At 45.3% G+C, this 15,402-nt stretch overlaps 1 protein-coding gene across 1 annotated transcript in view; it reads left to right on the top strand.

The window, feature by feature from the left end:
• Positions 1-12,599, top strand: part of LOC137415021 (melanocyte protein PMEL-like) — a gene marked incomplete at its 5' end in the record, with an annotated part of 58,052 nt that extends 45,453 nt beyond the window's left edge. The window contains 4 exons of the mRNA XM_068100604.2: positions 1,345-1,749; positions 10,126-10,725; positions 10,953-11,052; positions 12,377-12,599. Coding sequence (XP_067956705.2) covers positions 1,345-1,749; positions 10,126-10,725; positions 10,953-11,052; positions 12,377-12,599 — 1,328 coding nt within the window. The remainder of the gene's footprint in view (positions 1-1,344; positions 1,750-10,125; positions 10,726-10,952; positions 11,053-12,376) is intronic.
• Between the last annotated feature and the right edge of the window lie 2,803 nt (positions 12,600-15,402).

Below are 15,402 nucleotides of genomic sequence, written 5' to 3' on the forward strand. Positions count from 1 at the left end.
GTACAGTACAGTATTCTACATCTGGCATATTGAGGATATTTTTATAATATCCAATGAAAGGTTAACTTAACGTTGTTCACTGCATGTGAAGCAATAGTACCAAAGCTTTATAGTCCAATAGATGCCATAGGTAAAGGCAGCGATCCAGATTTATCTCCAAAGAAAGTGGACAGTGTACCTAGCATCTGTTCTGATGCTTGGTGGCGGTGGTGGTTCGTATGCAGCCGGTGGCTGCTTGGCTGCATCATTTTCTCGGGGCGTGGTTGTGCCGCTGATGCAATGCCCCGCATTAGCGGTCAGCTGGTACTCATTTTGCTGACCTCGGAAGGATGACAGGCTGAGTCAACCCAACCCACCCTGTGTTCATTTAATGGAATGACAGTCGCTTGAACTCAGGACGCTAAGATCTCAAGACAGCCACCTTCGTGGGAATACATTCACTCTAAAAAAAAAAGTAACAAAATTCACTCTAATAAGGTAAACAAAAAAGCTCTTATTAATGTACTGAGCCACTAGCTAAGTTATCATCTGCTGAAACGTTTTCTTTAGCAGCCCCATCAATCCACACTTTTCTTATGGGGGTTGCCTGAGGAAAGTTTTTGACTCAAGTCTTTCATGAACTAGTGAACAGGATTTTGGAATTTATATTTATATATGTGGGAAAATTACATGCCCAGACCACGAATATGAACCCAGTCCCTCTGGAAAACTGTACCAGTGCTCTGCCATCTGAGCTATCTGGATGACCCTGACTGAGCATGCAATTTTCCCACACATATGATTGCCACTCTTTCCATCAATGCTTCCGGGGCACTCGCTGCCAACCATAGGAGCACCAACGGCCTGAACATGAGAGGGTCTTCCTCAAATAGGGGAACAAATCCATGGCCTCTATTATAAACACCACCGTGGGCGTGGTGAAGCAATTCGATTAATGAACAGGATTAAATTAATGAACAGGAACAGGATTAATGAACAGTAATTTCCCCACATATATCAATTTAATTATTTAATCCTGTTCATTAATCTAATTTTGGAATTTGTTGAGGGTACCAGAAATAACTCACCTGTTTTTTTTTTACAAAAGACATGGGATATTTCACATCCACCAACTAATTTGCGAGCAGACCGGTCCCACTATATGAAGGCCAGCAAACTTTGTGATGTGACACTGTCTGCAAAACACCAGTCCAACAATTTATAGTTAGATGGAGCATTGAACCCCGTCTAGACAGCTCAAAGGATTAAGACCGTTAACTCTGCAACATCCTGAGACCTATATCATGTAATCAATAAATTGATCTGCGAAGGTTGTCAAATAAATAACTTGTACTACTCCCACAGACCAGATACCAGTGACAGTCGAAATGCGACAAGCTCAAGATCGGCAGCCTGGTGACAACCGCTTTGTGACTGGTGCTTCGATTGATTTTACGGCCAATATTCATGACCCAAGGAGGTTCCTGGCCCAGGCTGACCTAACCTACACGTGGGACTTTGGTGATGAAAGTGGTACACTCATTGCTCGTGTATCATCAGCTACGCATGATTATACCGTGCCTGGTACTTACCTCCCACGCTTGGTAGTACAGGCAACTATACCACGACCATGCCCTTTGACACAAAGTCCCACCACAATTGGGCCACGCACATTCCCTGCCTCTCCAAGTCAGGGAAGTCCCAGCATCATCACAGGTTCCAGTGACATCATAACACCGTTTAATCCCACCTCTCAACAACCAGCATTAGGTAATATCACCATGCACTTACAAACCTATTTTAATAACTTTGCTTGCTTATCATGTCATTCATAGCAATGCCCAACATTGTCATGTACCAGAATATCTTGCTCAAATAACTTTTTTTTTTTTTAACACACCACCTATTACAAATCGATGGTCTATTTCAATTGTATTCAATTCATAGCAAACAAGAAAAAGAGCAATCAGAGATTGCAAACCCTCGCCAGGATGTATTTTCAGTGGTTTTAAGGCTTTTGTGTTAAAACAAATATGGCGGCCGAACCACGTGACCGATGACGTCATCATTATTTTTTTCCTAAACTAATTTATTCCTAGATTATGCTCAAGAAATTTCATCTTGATCGGATGAAGTTTTGTACTTGTCGAATTATGACATCATAATGGAGGCACGTATGACATCATCATTAACATATTTTATTCCCCATGGAGAGTTCGTTACAATGAGCCATGTCTCAATTTTTTCTATTCAGCACTTTTGGAGATAGAGGTGCAAAGTTTTTCGGTTTATCCAAGATGGCGGCCGAACCACGTGACGGATGACGTCATCATTAAAAAAAAATTCTCCACCAGTTTATGCCGACATGGCGCTCAATAAATTGCATCTTGATTGGATTAAGTTTTGTAGTTGTCGAATTATGACGTCATAATGGAGGCACCTATGACATCATTAACAAATTTTATTCCCCATAGAGAGTTCTTTACAATGAGCCATGTCTCAATTTTTTCTATTCAGCGCTTTCGGAGATATAAAGGTGCAAAGTTTTTCGATTTTTCCAAGATGGCGGCCGAACCACGTGACCTTTGACCAATAGATGCCATAGCTAAAGAAGATGCATAAATTGGTGGAGGAAAAAAAAATGATGATGTCATCGGTCACGTGGTTCGGCCGCTATCTTGGAAAAACCGAAAAACTTTGCACCTCCATATCTCCGAAAGCACTGAATAGAAAGAATTGAGACATGACTCATTGTAAAGAACTCTCCATGTGGAATAACATCTGTGAATGATGATGTCATCGGTGCCTCCATTATGACGTCATAAATTGACAAGTACAAAACGTCATCCGATCAAGATGAAATTTCTTGAGCATAGTCTCGGAATAGTCATAGACAACAACAAGTCATAGTCAACAGTCATAGTCATAGACAACTCTTGTATGGTGCTGTTCTCTATTGCGTTCTCATCTTGTGTAATACTGCGCATTGTTATTTGCATATTCTGTATCTATTATCTTATTCTAATATCTACCATCGCTTTCTTTGTCTTGCAGATTGATTGTTCATCGTTGTTGCTAATAAACCTGCATTCAATTGATACATTCTTGTTTATGAACAATCAACTCATCTGAAGATGCCTGCTGCAGTCTGCCCCTTCCCGAGCTGTGTCTACGTTACTGACAGCACTGACAATGCCGTTGCTGCTATCCAGCTCTCCATCCACGCCATGACCCACACGTCCATTGCACCAGCCAAACCGGACAAAGTCAGCCGTCCTCGTATCCAAACCGGCGGCACCAGCGAAGATTGGCAATATTTCACCAGAAGATGGGATGGTTACAAGGCAGCGACCCAGATAATCGGCAATGATGTTCGCGTTCAACTCCTTGAATGTTGTGATGATAATCTACGACGTGACCTCCACCGCAGCAACCCACGCATTGAAATCAAGGACGAGGCAGCTATACTACAAGCCATTCGGTCCCTTGCTGTCCGAGAGGAGAATACCATGGTGTCCCGCGTAAACCTCCACAACATGCGACAGGACCGAGAAGAACCAATTCGTACCTACGCAGCCCGTCTGGCTGGTCAAGCTGAGATCTGCAAGTTTTCTGTTGTATGCTCATGCAATCCCCCTACTGATGTCAACTACACCAAGGACATGGTTCGCGATGTCCTATGTCGGGGACTCGCCGATCAAGATATACAACAGGACATTCTCGGCGATCAAAATCAGAACATGAGCTTGGAGGAAGTTCTCATTTTCGTCGAGGCCAAGGAAGCAGGGAAACGTTCCCAGAATGCCTTGCTCGATAGTGAAGGCGCTCATGGCGCAAGCCAATACAAAAACTGGAAGAACAAAAGAGCCCTGATCACTACCGACAAGCAGGCGGCCATTTGTAGTTATTGCGGCAAAACTGGTCATGGCAAACAGCCGAACATCGACCAAAGGCGTCAATTCTGCAATGCCTACGGGAAAACATGCAGTAAATGCGCCACTCGCGGCCATTTTGCACATGTCTGCCGGGGAGGCACGAAAAAGGCGGACAACAAACCTACGGACAAATCAATGGATGCTCATGATGTGGAAGAAAGCAGCCAGGTCCACGATCTCCTCTGCTCTGTCACGGAACGAGAAACGGCCATTTGGAAGCCGCAAATTAAAAGGGCCATGGCCACCTTGTCAACTCCACTACACCTCGACCACCATATATTTGACCACCTCTCTGGCTGGACCAAGAAGAAGTCTCAACCACAGCCGTACATAAAACTCATAGCACGGATCGATAAGGAATCTTATGACCATTTCGGCCAGCCACTGTCATCCCGACCAAAATCGGCCAGGCTCCAGGCCATGGCCGACACTGGCTGTCAAAGCTGCCTCACAGGACTTCATATTTTCCACAAACTCGGGCTGCGTAATGAAGACCTGTTACCTGTCAACCTGAAGATGAATGCTGTTAACAGTGGAAGGGTCCGGATTATCGGCGCCATGCTCCTACACCTGTCTGGTCGCACAGCCAATGGCGACATTATTGAAACCCGACAAATCTGCTACATCTCACCTGACACACGGAACATGTATCTCAGTCGTGAAGCATGCGTCGATCTAGGCCTCGTGTCTAGTAGCTTCCCAACCATTGGCGAATCCAACACAGTTGGTGCTGCAGTGGCAGCAGTTATCGATGCAAATTGTAACTGCCCGGAAAGATCGCTTCCCCCTACACTGCCTACATCTATCCCATTTCCGGCCACTGACGAGAACCGAGAGAGGCTGGAGAAATGGCTACTGGAGTACTACAAAAGCAGCACATTCAATGTCTGCGAACACCAGCCACTACCCCACATGGAAGGTCCGCCTCTCACACTGATGGTTGACCCCGAGGCAACACCAAAAGCGGTGCACACCCCAGTGCCTGTCCCCTTACACTGGCAGGCAGAAGTCAAGGCTGGTATCGATCGCGACATCAGGTTAGGGGTCCTGGAACCGGTGCCAATTGGTGAACCAGTGACATGGTGCAGCAGAATGGTCGTCTGTCCAAAGAAGGATGGGACCCCACGGAGGACAGTTGATCTGCAACCACTGAATGCGCACTGCACACGTGAGACCCACCACACCCAGTCACCCTTCCATCAAGCAATGGCGGTGCCACATAACACCAAAAAGACGGTAACAGACGCCTGGAATGGCTATCACAGCGTTCCAATCAGAGAATGTGACCGCCATCTGACAACGTTCATCACACCATGGGGCCGATACCGTTACTGCACCACTCCCCAAGGTTACATCGCTTCAGGTGATGGATACTCCAGACGATTTGACGAAATTGTATCGGACTTCAAAAACAAGTCCAAATGTATTGATGATACCATCATGTGGAGCGACACATTGGAAGAGAGCTTTTTTCAGGCATGCAACTGGCTCGACCTGTGCGGCCGTAATGGGATTACGCAAAATCCGACGAAATTCCATTTTGGTCAGGACACGGTCGAATTCGCTGGATTCGAGATCACCATGGACAGTGTACGACCATGCCAAAGGTATCTCCAAGCGATACAGGACTTCCCCACACCAAAAACAATTACTGACATTCGCTCCTGGTTTGGGCTAGTCAATCAGGTAACATACTGCTTCAGCATGACCGAGAGGATGCGACCTTTTCGGGACCTCCTAAAACCATGCACCCCCTTCTACTGGGATGCAACACTACAATCCCTATTCGAAGAATCAAAACGACTCATCATATCTGAAGTCGCAAATGGGGTCCGGATCTTTGACAAGGAACGGACAACATGTCTCGCAACTGACTGGTCGAAGGATGGGATTGGCTTCTGGCTCCTCCAAAAACACTGCAGATGCCCTGGTGAAACCCCACAGTGCTGCCCCGATGGCTGGAAAATCACCCTTGCTGGAGGCCGCTTCACCCATGCAGCGGAGTCGCGCTATGCTCCGATAGAGGGTGAAGCTCTAGCAGTGGCGGACAGCCTGGAAAAAGTAAAGTATTTTGTGTTGGGATGCAAGAACCTGATTATTGCCGTCGATCACAAGCCCTTAATCAAGCTTCTTGGTGACAGACGATTAGAGGACATCCATAACACGCGGCTTGCCAACTTGAAAGAAAGGACCCTAGCATATCGTTTCCGAATTATCCACATCCCGGGAAAACGACACTGCGTACCAGATGCGATTTCACGACATCCGTCGGGTGCCAGACCATCGGAACGACTGCCACTGGTGGATGACATTTCCTCCATTATGGATGTGGCCACATCGACTACACTAAGACAGCACACCTTGACTGGGCTGTGGACCACAGATGACGACACTGGCATGGAAATGGCCATTTCTATGGCAGCCATCAAGACACTCGATTCTGTGCGGTCCGTCACTTGGGACGATGTTCGGGACGAAACAGCAAGTGACACTCAGATGCTGCAGTTACTCAATTCTATTGAGCAGGGTCTACCTGCCAGTCGGGACGATTTCCCTGTGTCCATTTTGGAATACTTTCCCTTCCGTGAACACCTCTACACTATTGATGGCATAGTGGTCTACAAGGGGAGGATTATCATCCCACCGAAGCTACGGAAGCTTGTCCTTGAGAATCTTCATGCTGCTCACCAAGGAGTCACGGCTATGACCACCCGGGCCAGCAGCTCGATCTTTTGGCCTGGAATCACTCCCCAGATTCATGAGATGCGCAATCGCTGCTCACACTGCAATCGGATGGCCCCATCGCAACCGAGCGCTCCACCTACAGCCTCAGCTGAACCTGCCTACCCTTTCCAGTACGTTTGTTCAGATTACTTTCATCACAAGGGTCGGAGTTATTTGGTCACCGTTGATCGTTACTCTAATTGGCCAATCATTCAGCTAACAACTGGCGGGGCACAAGGCCTAGTGAAATGTCTGCGGTCGAACTTCGCCACTTATGGTATCCCCGACGAATTGGCATCTGACTGTGGGCCAGAATTCACGGCACATGACACCCAAGACTTCTTGCGTCGGTGGGGCGTTAACCATCGGTTGTCATCCACTGCCTTCCCACACAGCAACTGTCGTGCCGAGATCGCAGTCAAAACATCGAAAAGATTGATCACCGATAACACTGGTTCCAATGGTGAACTAGACACTGATCGGTTCCAACGTGCAATACTCCAGTACCGGAATGCACCGGATCAGGACACTAGGTTGTCTCCAGCCATGATCATCTTCAAGAGGCCAGTCAAGGACTTCATACCCATCATCCCAGGCAGATACTTGCCATCGGACACCTGGCGGGAAACACGCAACAATCGTGAGGAAGCTTTGCGCATTCGGCATGCCAGGGAGATCGAAAGACTCTCTGAACACACGACAAAACTACCTCCACTGGCCGTCGGGGACCATGTCCGGATCCAGAACCAGACCGGCCTGGAACCACGAAAATGGGACCGGACCGGAACCGTGATTGAGGTAAAACAATTCGATCAATACGTTGTCAAGGTGGATGGCTCCGGAAGAATCACTCTCCGGAATCGTAAGTTCCTGCGACGTTTTACGCCTTTCAGCATGACAACTCCCACTACGACTGGCAAAAGTGGCATGCTGCCAACCGTTATGCCAAGTGTTATGCCAATCGTACCGAAATACTTAATGTCTGGTACCCAACCCATCGCCGCTCCAAGAGTCTGTCTCAATCCTGTTACCACTCCCCAGAAGGGTGAACCCCAACATGTCATTGCGCCGGGCTTACCATCACAGACACTCCGCTCCACCACCGCGATGACACCACCTGCGAGAGTCGCTAACCAACCACATGTGCAGACCACCGCCACACCTCCACGGTCACTGCCTATTTCTGCCCCCTTGACGGTTCGGGTGATGATGGACCAGCTGGAGGGGACTCCGGCGTCGGACAGGGCGATAGTGAACCACCCACCGGAGACTCCCACAATGGACCAGGAAATTACGAACTGCCCTCAGAGGACTCCGACGATTGATTGGGTGGTGACGGGCCGCCCGAAGCGGATTATCAAACCACCAGCCCGATTCAATTCAGAAGAATATCAATTATAAACTCATGTGATCCTTTTTCTCGGTCTCCAGTTTCGTTCTATTCTGTGTCACAATTGAACGTTTTTGGGAAAGGGAGATAGACAACTCTTGTATGGTGCTGTTCTCTATTGCGTTCTCATCTTGTGTAATACTGCGCATTGTTATTTGCATATTCTGTATCTATTATCTTATTCTAATATCTACCATCGCTTTCTTTGTCTTGCAGATTGATTGTTCATCGTTGTTGCTAATAAACCTGCATTCAATTGATACATTCTTGTTTAGAATTATGACGTCATAATGGAGGCACCTATGACATCATTAACAAATTTTATTCCCCATAGAGAGTTCTTTACAATGAGCCATGTCTCAATTTTTTCTATTCAGCGCTTTCGGAGATATAAAGGTGCAAAGTTTTTCGATTTTTCCAAGATGGCGGCCGAACCACGTGACCTTTGACCAATAGATGCCATAGCTAAAGAAGATGCATAAATTGGTGGAGGAAAAAAAAATGATGATGTCATCGGTCACGTGGTTCGGCCGCTATCTTGGAAAAACCGAAAAACTTTGCACCTCCATATCTCCGAAAGCACTGAATAGAAAGAATTGAGACATGACTCATTGTAAAGAACTCTCCATGTGGAATAACATCTGTGAATGATGATGTCATCGGTGCCTCCATTATGACGTCATAAATTGACAAGTACAAAACGTCATCCGATCAAGATGAAATTTCTTGAGCATAGTCTCGGAATAAATTAGTGGAGAAAAAAATAATAATGATGACGTCATCGGTCACGTGGTTCGGCCGCCATATTTGTTTTAACACAAAAGCCACTGAACCACTGAAACTTAAAAACCACTTAAAAACCACTGAAAATACATCCTGGCGAGGGTTTGCAATCTCTGATTGCTCTTTTTCTTGTTCTTCTTGTTTTCTGCTTCCAATAATTGTAAAGTGAAATGGCATTCAATGTGCATTAACATTTTACAACCTCTATCTCTCTTTCTCAAACATTCTAAACATTCCCTCATTTTTTGCAGACTTACATTGCTTTGCTCAGCTCTCTCATTTAAACAACGACAAACAACATATCTATGCGGCATTATTGCCAAACCATCTCCTCGTCCATGTAATCAAGCTACGGACCAGATCTGCCACTTATGAGCTTCTCCTTAATTATTTCACATGGAATATAGATGCAGTTTTAACTTTTTTCCCCCAATATTATTACTTCTTGCTTTGTGAAACACTCTACAACCCATGCCTCCAGTAAACTGATTTTTTAGAATGGCGGCCGCATTTTCCATACAATCATCATGCAACTTTGCAGGAAGTTAGCTTTTACCATTGCACACATTTTTTATTCAATCCACTTGGTTATTCGGATGGCTTTGAAGGCCATAAAATACAAGTGGTTGAGTCTTCCTTAGTGTTGGGAAAGGAGGTGCACAGAGCACACTGAACAACCACAAGCACATATATATTTTCTACTAGAGATTATTCCAGCCCAAACTTTGAGCGTGAAACAAAAAAAACGCAGAAAAGGCAAGAATACCAAATAAATTTTCCAGGAATTCCCAGGAAAATATTTACCGGGAAGAAACACTAGCTTGGGCTCTATTTGATTGAAAGCTTTTCTCAGCTCTAGCTCAAGGACATTAGGCTTGCACCATCTCTAATCTCTATCATGCGTGGCATGTCAGCGGTGTGGCATAATAGACAACATAGAAGATAATGTGCACTGAAATATCATCCTGAACTTTGTGTTAACCAATTTTCAGTGGAGTCCTTTTTCATCTGATTCACACAAGGACTTTGGCCGATGCTTCACAAAATGTTAAGGATGGTTGTGGATGCCTATTACTAGTATTTAGTTTTAGTATAACCTCTAGCAGTATGATCTGACAGATAAGCTTTAAATTTTATTTATCATTGTCATTATGATGTTGTGGCACATTGATGTTAATTCAAACCCCGAGGGTATATGATGTTCATGACATTTGATCATATGAAGAATTATGTTGTTCATTGCATACAAGAAAACTATTTATTGATACTACTAAACTGTTCATTACTTCTTCTTCTTTTTTCCTGCACATGCAGACACAACTGTGATAAATGATTTGAGCACTCCGGAGGTTTCGGTGATGACGGAGGTCTTGAGCAGCGTATTTCCAACTACAAACAGCTTAAGCTCCTTATCTCCAAACACACTGGATCCATCTTCTGAAGGAGGCAACATTACGGTGTTGTCCACCATTACTGGGATGGTTTCCTCAATGTCAGCAAGCCCCACCGACAGCAGCGGTAGTTCCTCACCGGACACGGTGGAACCGACAAATGACGATGCCACCACCATGTCACCCAGCAAAAGTGGTGAAATCTCAATGTCTACGATGGGTGTCGCCACCTCAGGAAATACAACTGATTCTGGAACTATAAACCCCAATTCCACCAGTATAATGACGACTGCAGCAGTTCCTACATATAATGCAGCTTCTTTAGAACCTTTAACAGAAGCCAGCTTTTCAACTGCCACGTTTGACAATGAAATCACAACGTTTGCCACTACGATGAACAACACAGATTTTGTCACAACAATGGCTCCTGCAGCTTTGGTGCTTGTTAAGCGTCAAGCACCTGAAAACTCTGAATGCCCCATCTACCTTTATGGTACTTATCGTGCCAGTATTGATGTAATCGGTGAGTGACACATCAGTGTATGAGTTCACATTTTACATCGACAGGTTCACATGACTTGGGCAACAATTTGATGCACAGATAGCAATTTAACCAATTATTGAATATAGATGAACATTTACCCAATATAATAGTTTGCCATGTTCAATAAAACTGCCTTCATGGTGTCATAGTCCTCGGCTTAACATTAAAATGAATGGATTACAAGATATTTTTCGTTTGTTCTGCAGAAGGGATAACAGTTGTTGACCTGGAGTCTTCCTTTACTGTCGTCCAGGCTGCAAATGAGCAAAGTGCATCTTTGAACTTCACCGTCATGTGCAATGGCAGGTCAGAGCAGGCGATACGTGTCATTACTTACAACATTTGTACCAACAAACCACAGCATCCTCAAGTGCTGCATGCTATATATACGTAGTTTAACTGAGTTTGCCTCTTTAAAAAAGTTTTCTAAATGTTGTCAAGAAATACTAATTTCGGTGAATATCCTCATGGGGCATTCATTTACGGAAAATAGTATCATATATTTGGAATTGGACTGTGTGCTGGTTGTATTCACCTTATCCAATATTAAAGGGTGAATACACGTATGATAAGGACATTAAAATTGAAATTTGTATATTTTTGTTGAGAAAATCTAATTAACAGGCTACTTACAAATGCCATGCACAACTAACTATTTTGCTGTTAACATCGACGCATCAGTTTTAGCACATTCGCTTCTGATTTCATTCTTTAGATCCTCAATAGTGCGTGCTCTCGTGGTATAAACCACTGATTTCAGGTGTCCCAAAATAAATATGGCAAATGGCAGTAAATGTTGACTACTTGGGAGCATTCTATGACTACTTGGGAGTAAATGTTGACCATGACATCCTATCCACCTCAAAGGCATCGTCCCAAAAAGAAATATATTATTATTTCAGACTTTGGCAACACCGTGTATTCTGGTAAAATGCGTCAACATTTGAGCTAACCCATTATATTCTGATGATTTTCTGTTATAACCCCACCATTTAGAGTCCTGTGAAACTTTGGCAATACTTATTATAGATCATGTAAACTCAGGATGAATGATTTTAATATGAGGTCGCTTACAAGGAACTTCAATACAGAAGGAAGGCCATCAAAAACTGCACTATTATTACCAACTTATACCTGTTTGACTATACTATAATACTATATCCTTTTTGAATCCTGAGTGTTATTGGTATGATTTGTTCGGGGTTGGAACGACCGACCCCCCAGACTCAGACTAGCCATTATGCTATGGAGGCTGATGATATTGTCCTTCTTATTCAAGAGGGGAAAAATACACCGATGATGTTTTGACATTTAATGCTGATGGGACAAGTGAACTGCGTTGCACAATATGACACACACGTGTATAAACTGAATAGTCAGATGTTTTCCTACGTTTTGTTGATTCGTAAATGTCGATGTGTGAAAATGTTTCTGACTTTTAAGCTATAGCATGGCGCCGAAAGCACAATTGTGCCAAAACATTGCATGGTCGTTATTGCATCTGTTAGTCATGGATTCAGGTAAACAAATTTTTTTCCCCAAAGAATTGAAGTACATTGTCATGATAACTATTTTTTATCCACTATCTGACCAATTGTGTGTGCATTTTTTGTGTTTACATACGCAACAGCATCCCCACCGAGGTATGCACGACGGTGGCAGACAAAGATTGCTCCTCACCTCATCGTCAGTGGTGCCGCCCACTGCCTCGTCAGGCTGACTGTGCAATACACCTGCAGGAGCTTTTCAATAGCCCAGGAAACTACTGCCTCAATGTGACGCTCGGCAATTCACAAAGTTTAGCACTTGCCAGCACGGAGGTGTTTGTCCAAAGGGGTACCGTCACTTTCTGAATCTTGTATCTCTAACTCACCAACATCCTCCGTTACAATTGCCAGTCGTTTTTCGGCGTTAGCTGAGCTTTGAGCTTTGGCACCCATGTTCATGCAATCTGAAACACAAAAGCACTCATTAGATTGTATGGCTAGCCTTTCTGTAAACATTTTTTTCAATGCCTGGCAATAATAGACATTGAACGTGATGAAGAAACTAAGCACATTCATTCCACACAGAGCAGGGTATTTGTAAACAGTTTTTGCTCCTGAGATGAAACGTTAATAACATTAACCTTGCGTTTCAGTTTGGATTTAGTATTTCACTTTTCGACCTATTTCCAAAAATTGCTTTTAACCTACGTTTCGCACAAGAAAGATGCATTGAAGTATTATCAGTTTCGAAGTATTATATATTATCAGTAGATAAGCAGATATATCTTTGGTAAGAGTTTTGTTCACATCTTAGGCCCCAGTCACACCGGGCCTGCGACCAGTTTACGACCTAGCTGCGACCGAAAAATGTTGGAATCGCGGGCAAATCATAGAAAGAGCGCGCGACTAGTCGCAGAGGTCATGGGTGATCGCCAGAGCAAAATCAGTCGCAGCAAGGTCGATGGTCATGTTCAAAACTTCTGACCTGCGATTCGAAATCGTAAGAGGTCGCAGACAGGTCTTACATGGTCGTACCACCAGTCGCGCATGGACGCACCACCAGTCGTGCATGATCGCGGGTCAAGTAGTCACATGATTGGTCATGCTACTGGTCCTGCCACCTGACGATTGGTGGTGCCACCTGTCGTACGACCTCACGATCGGTAGTGCAACCAGTCACGACTTGTCCCGACTGGTTGCACGACCTTACGATTGGTGGTACCACCAGTCTCGCAGAGAGCCTGCTCTACTGCTGGCTCGAGCTCTAGCATCTTGTTCCTCTTGGCCACCGTTTCATCCTCTGCTAAGTCGTCACCTGCATCCTGTTGTTCGGTTGGCGTGTCCCCGGCGGGGTCATTCTGCATGGCCGGTACCGGGTGAATCTCAGCCAAAATCTCCCCGACATCAGATTCTGGATCTGGCTCTGGCTGGGTACTCTTCCCACAGCCCTTTCCCTTCTTGGGAGGCATAGCGAATTATAGTTTCAGTTGAAAAGTTTGACGAAGTGGACTCCTTGAGAGGTAGGTAACTACTGATGCTGACGCACAATCGTGAGCCTTTAGATCTGATCGAGCGACCCATCTCATGACTGGCTGCGACTGGCTGCAATTAATCGTGCGAGCGGTCGCAGGTCGCCACGATTGATCATACGATCGGTCGCTGATCGCCACCACTAGTCGCACGATTACCTACGATTGATCTTGCGATCGATCTTCTCCAATCGTTGGTGATCGCACGACCATGCGTACCACCAATCGTACGATGACCTACCACCAATCTTAAGAGCAATCGCAGTATGCGATCGCAAATGGAGATCATAGCAAACATTGCCGATTGGTCGTACCTCGGCCAAATTGCCACCCATCGCACGATCCAGAAAACGTACGATCCAGTGTGACTGAGGCTTTATGTTCATTTTACACATTAAACACATTATCGTGGGTGTACCTAAACTTTTGACTGGGTGTGTATATATATATATATATATACAGTATATATATATATATATAACCGCGAGGGATATGTTCCTGGAAAATCTGCGAATAGCGAAACCCACGAATAGCGGGGCATTGTTTCAATGGAAAAAGGGGGGATAGGTTCCCGAGTCGCGAAAATCTGCGAATAGAGAGGAACATCCTGCGAATGGAGAGGAAAAATCTGCGAATGGTGAGGCAAATCCGGAGCACGTCGACGATTATCCGCGAAGGTCGATGAAAATCCCGCGAATGTATGCCACAGCATTGTTTCAATGGGGAAAAGGAGGATACTGTCGAAAAACGTGACGGCGAAGTTAACACTGGGAGAGTCACGGAAGGCAATCGAACATTACTCCTGGGCGTTCAGTTCAAACAGCGGATTTTTATATATACGCGGGAGGAAGAAAGGGGAGGGGAAGATGAAAGGTCTTACCTGTCGATCCCGCCAGCAGTACAAAAGCCTGCAAATAAAATAACTCGAACAAAGACGGGAATTAGAATGTACAAAAATAACAGGTTTACTAAACGGAATGCCGGTAACAAGAAAAATGTGACGGCGAAACTAAAGTCCTAAACGGGACGTCCCCCATACCAGACTTACACACAGACGAGGGATAACATAACGTTGGAAAATAATGGTGTGATTATATAGTCTACTTAGTTCAGATTGGCTAGTGTATCTCGTCAGGATCTGCGAATGGGTCTGGAGGTCCGTGCGCGGGAACACGCCCAGTAGGCCTCGATGCGCCCGTCCACGCTGCAGTGCTCGTACACTCGTCGTTCGCACGGAGAACTGCAGTTCCCAGGCCGCGGCTCTTCCTGCAGCCTCTGTACATCTCCGATGGTGTTTCTGAACACGGTCGGTCCAATCGCTTCCTGGAGCCCGTCGTCCACACACATCCGTCTTCCACCAAAGTCCGTAACCAAGAGGAGAGAGTCTAGGGCAGAGGAAGGCGTGAGGGGCAAGAGAGAGAAAATGTCGGTCAGAGCGTTCTTTTATTGACCGTCTCGTGACGTCATCTGTGCCTCTCCACCAATGCCTACAGGCCACCACTGCATGCTCAGCTCTCCACCATTCCACACGCAGTCCGCTTCTGATGTCATCGGTCGAACCTTGCCAATCAGCAAGTTGCTTCTTGCTCCGGCCTTCCTGTTGGTCAACTCCCACCCAATCACTGCCCTTCTCGGCGTGG

The sequence above is a fragment of the Myxine glutinosa genome, chromosome 1 (assembly GCF_964187855.1).
Source record: "Myxine glutinosa chromosome 1, kmMyxGlut1.1, whole genome shotgun sequence".
NCBI classification, from domain to species: domain Eukaryota; kingdom Metazoa; phylum Chordata; class Myxini; order Myxiniformes; family Myxinidae; genus Myxine; species Myxine glutinosa.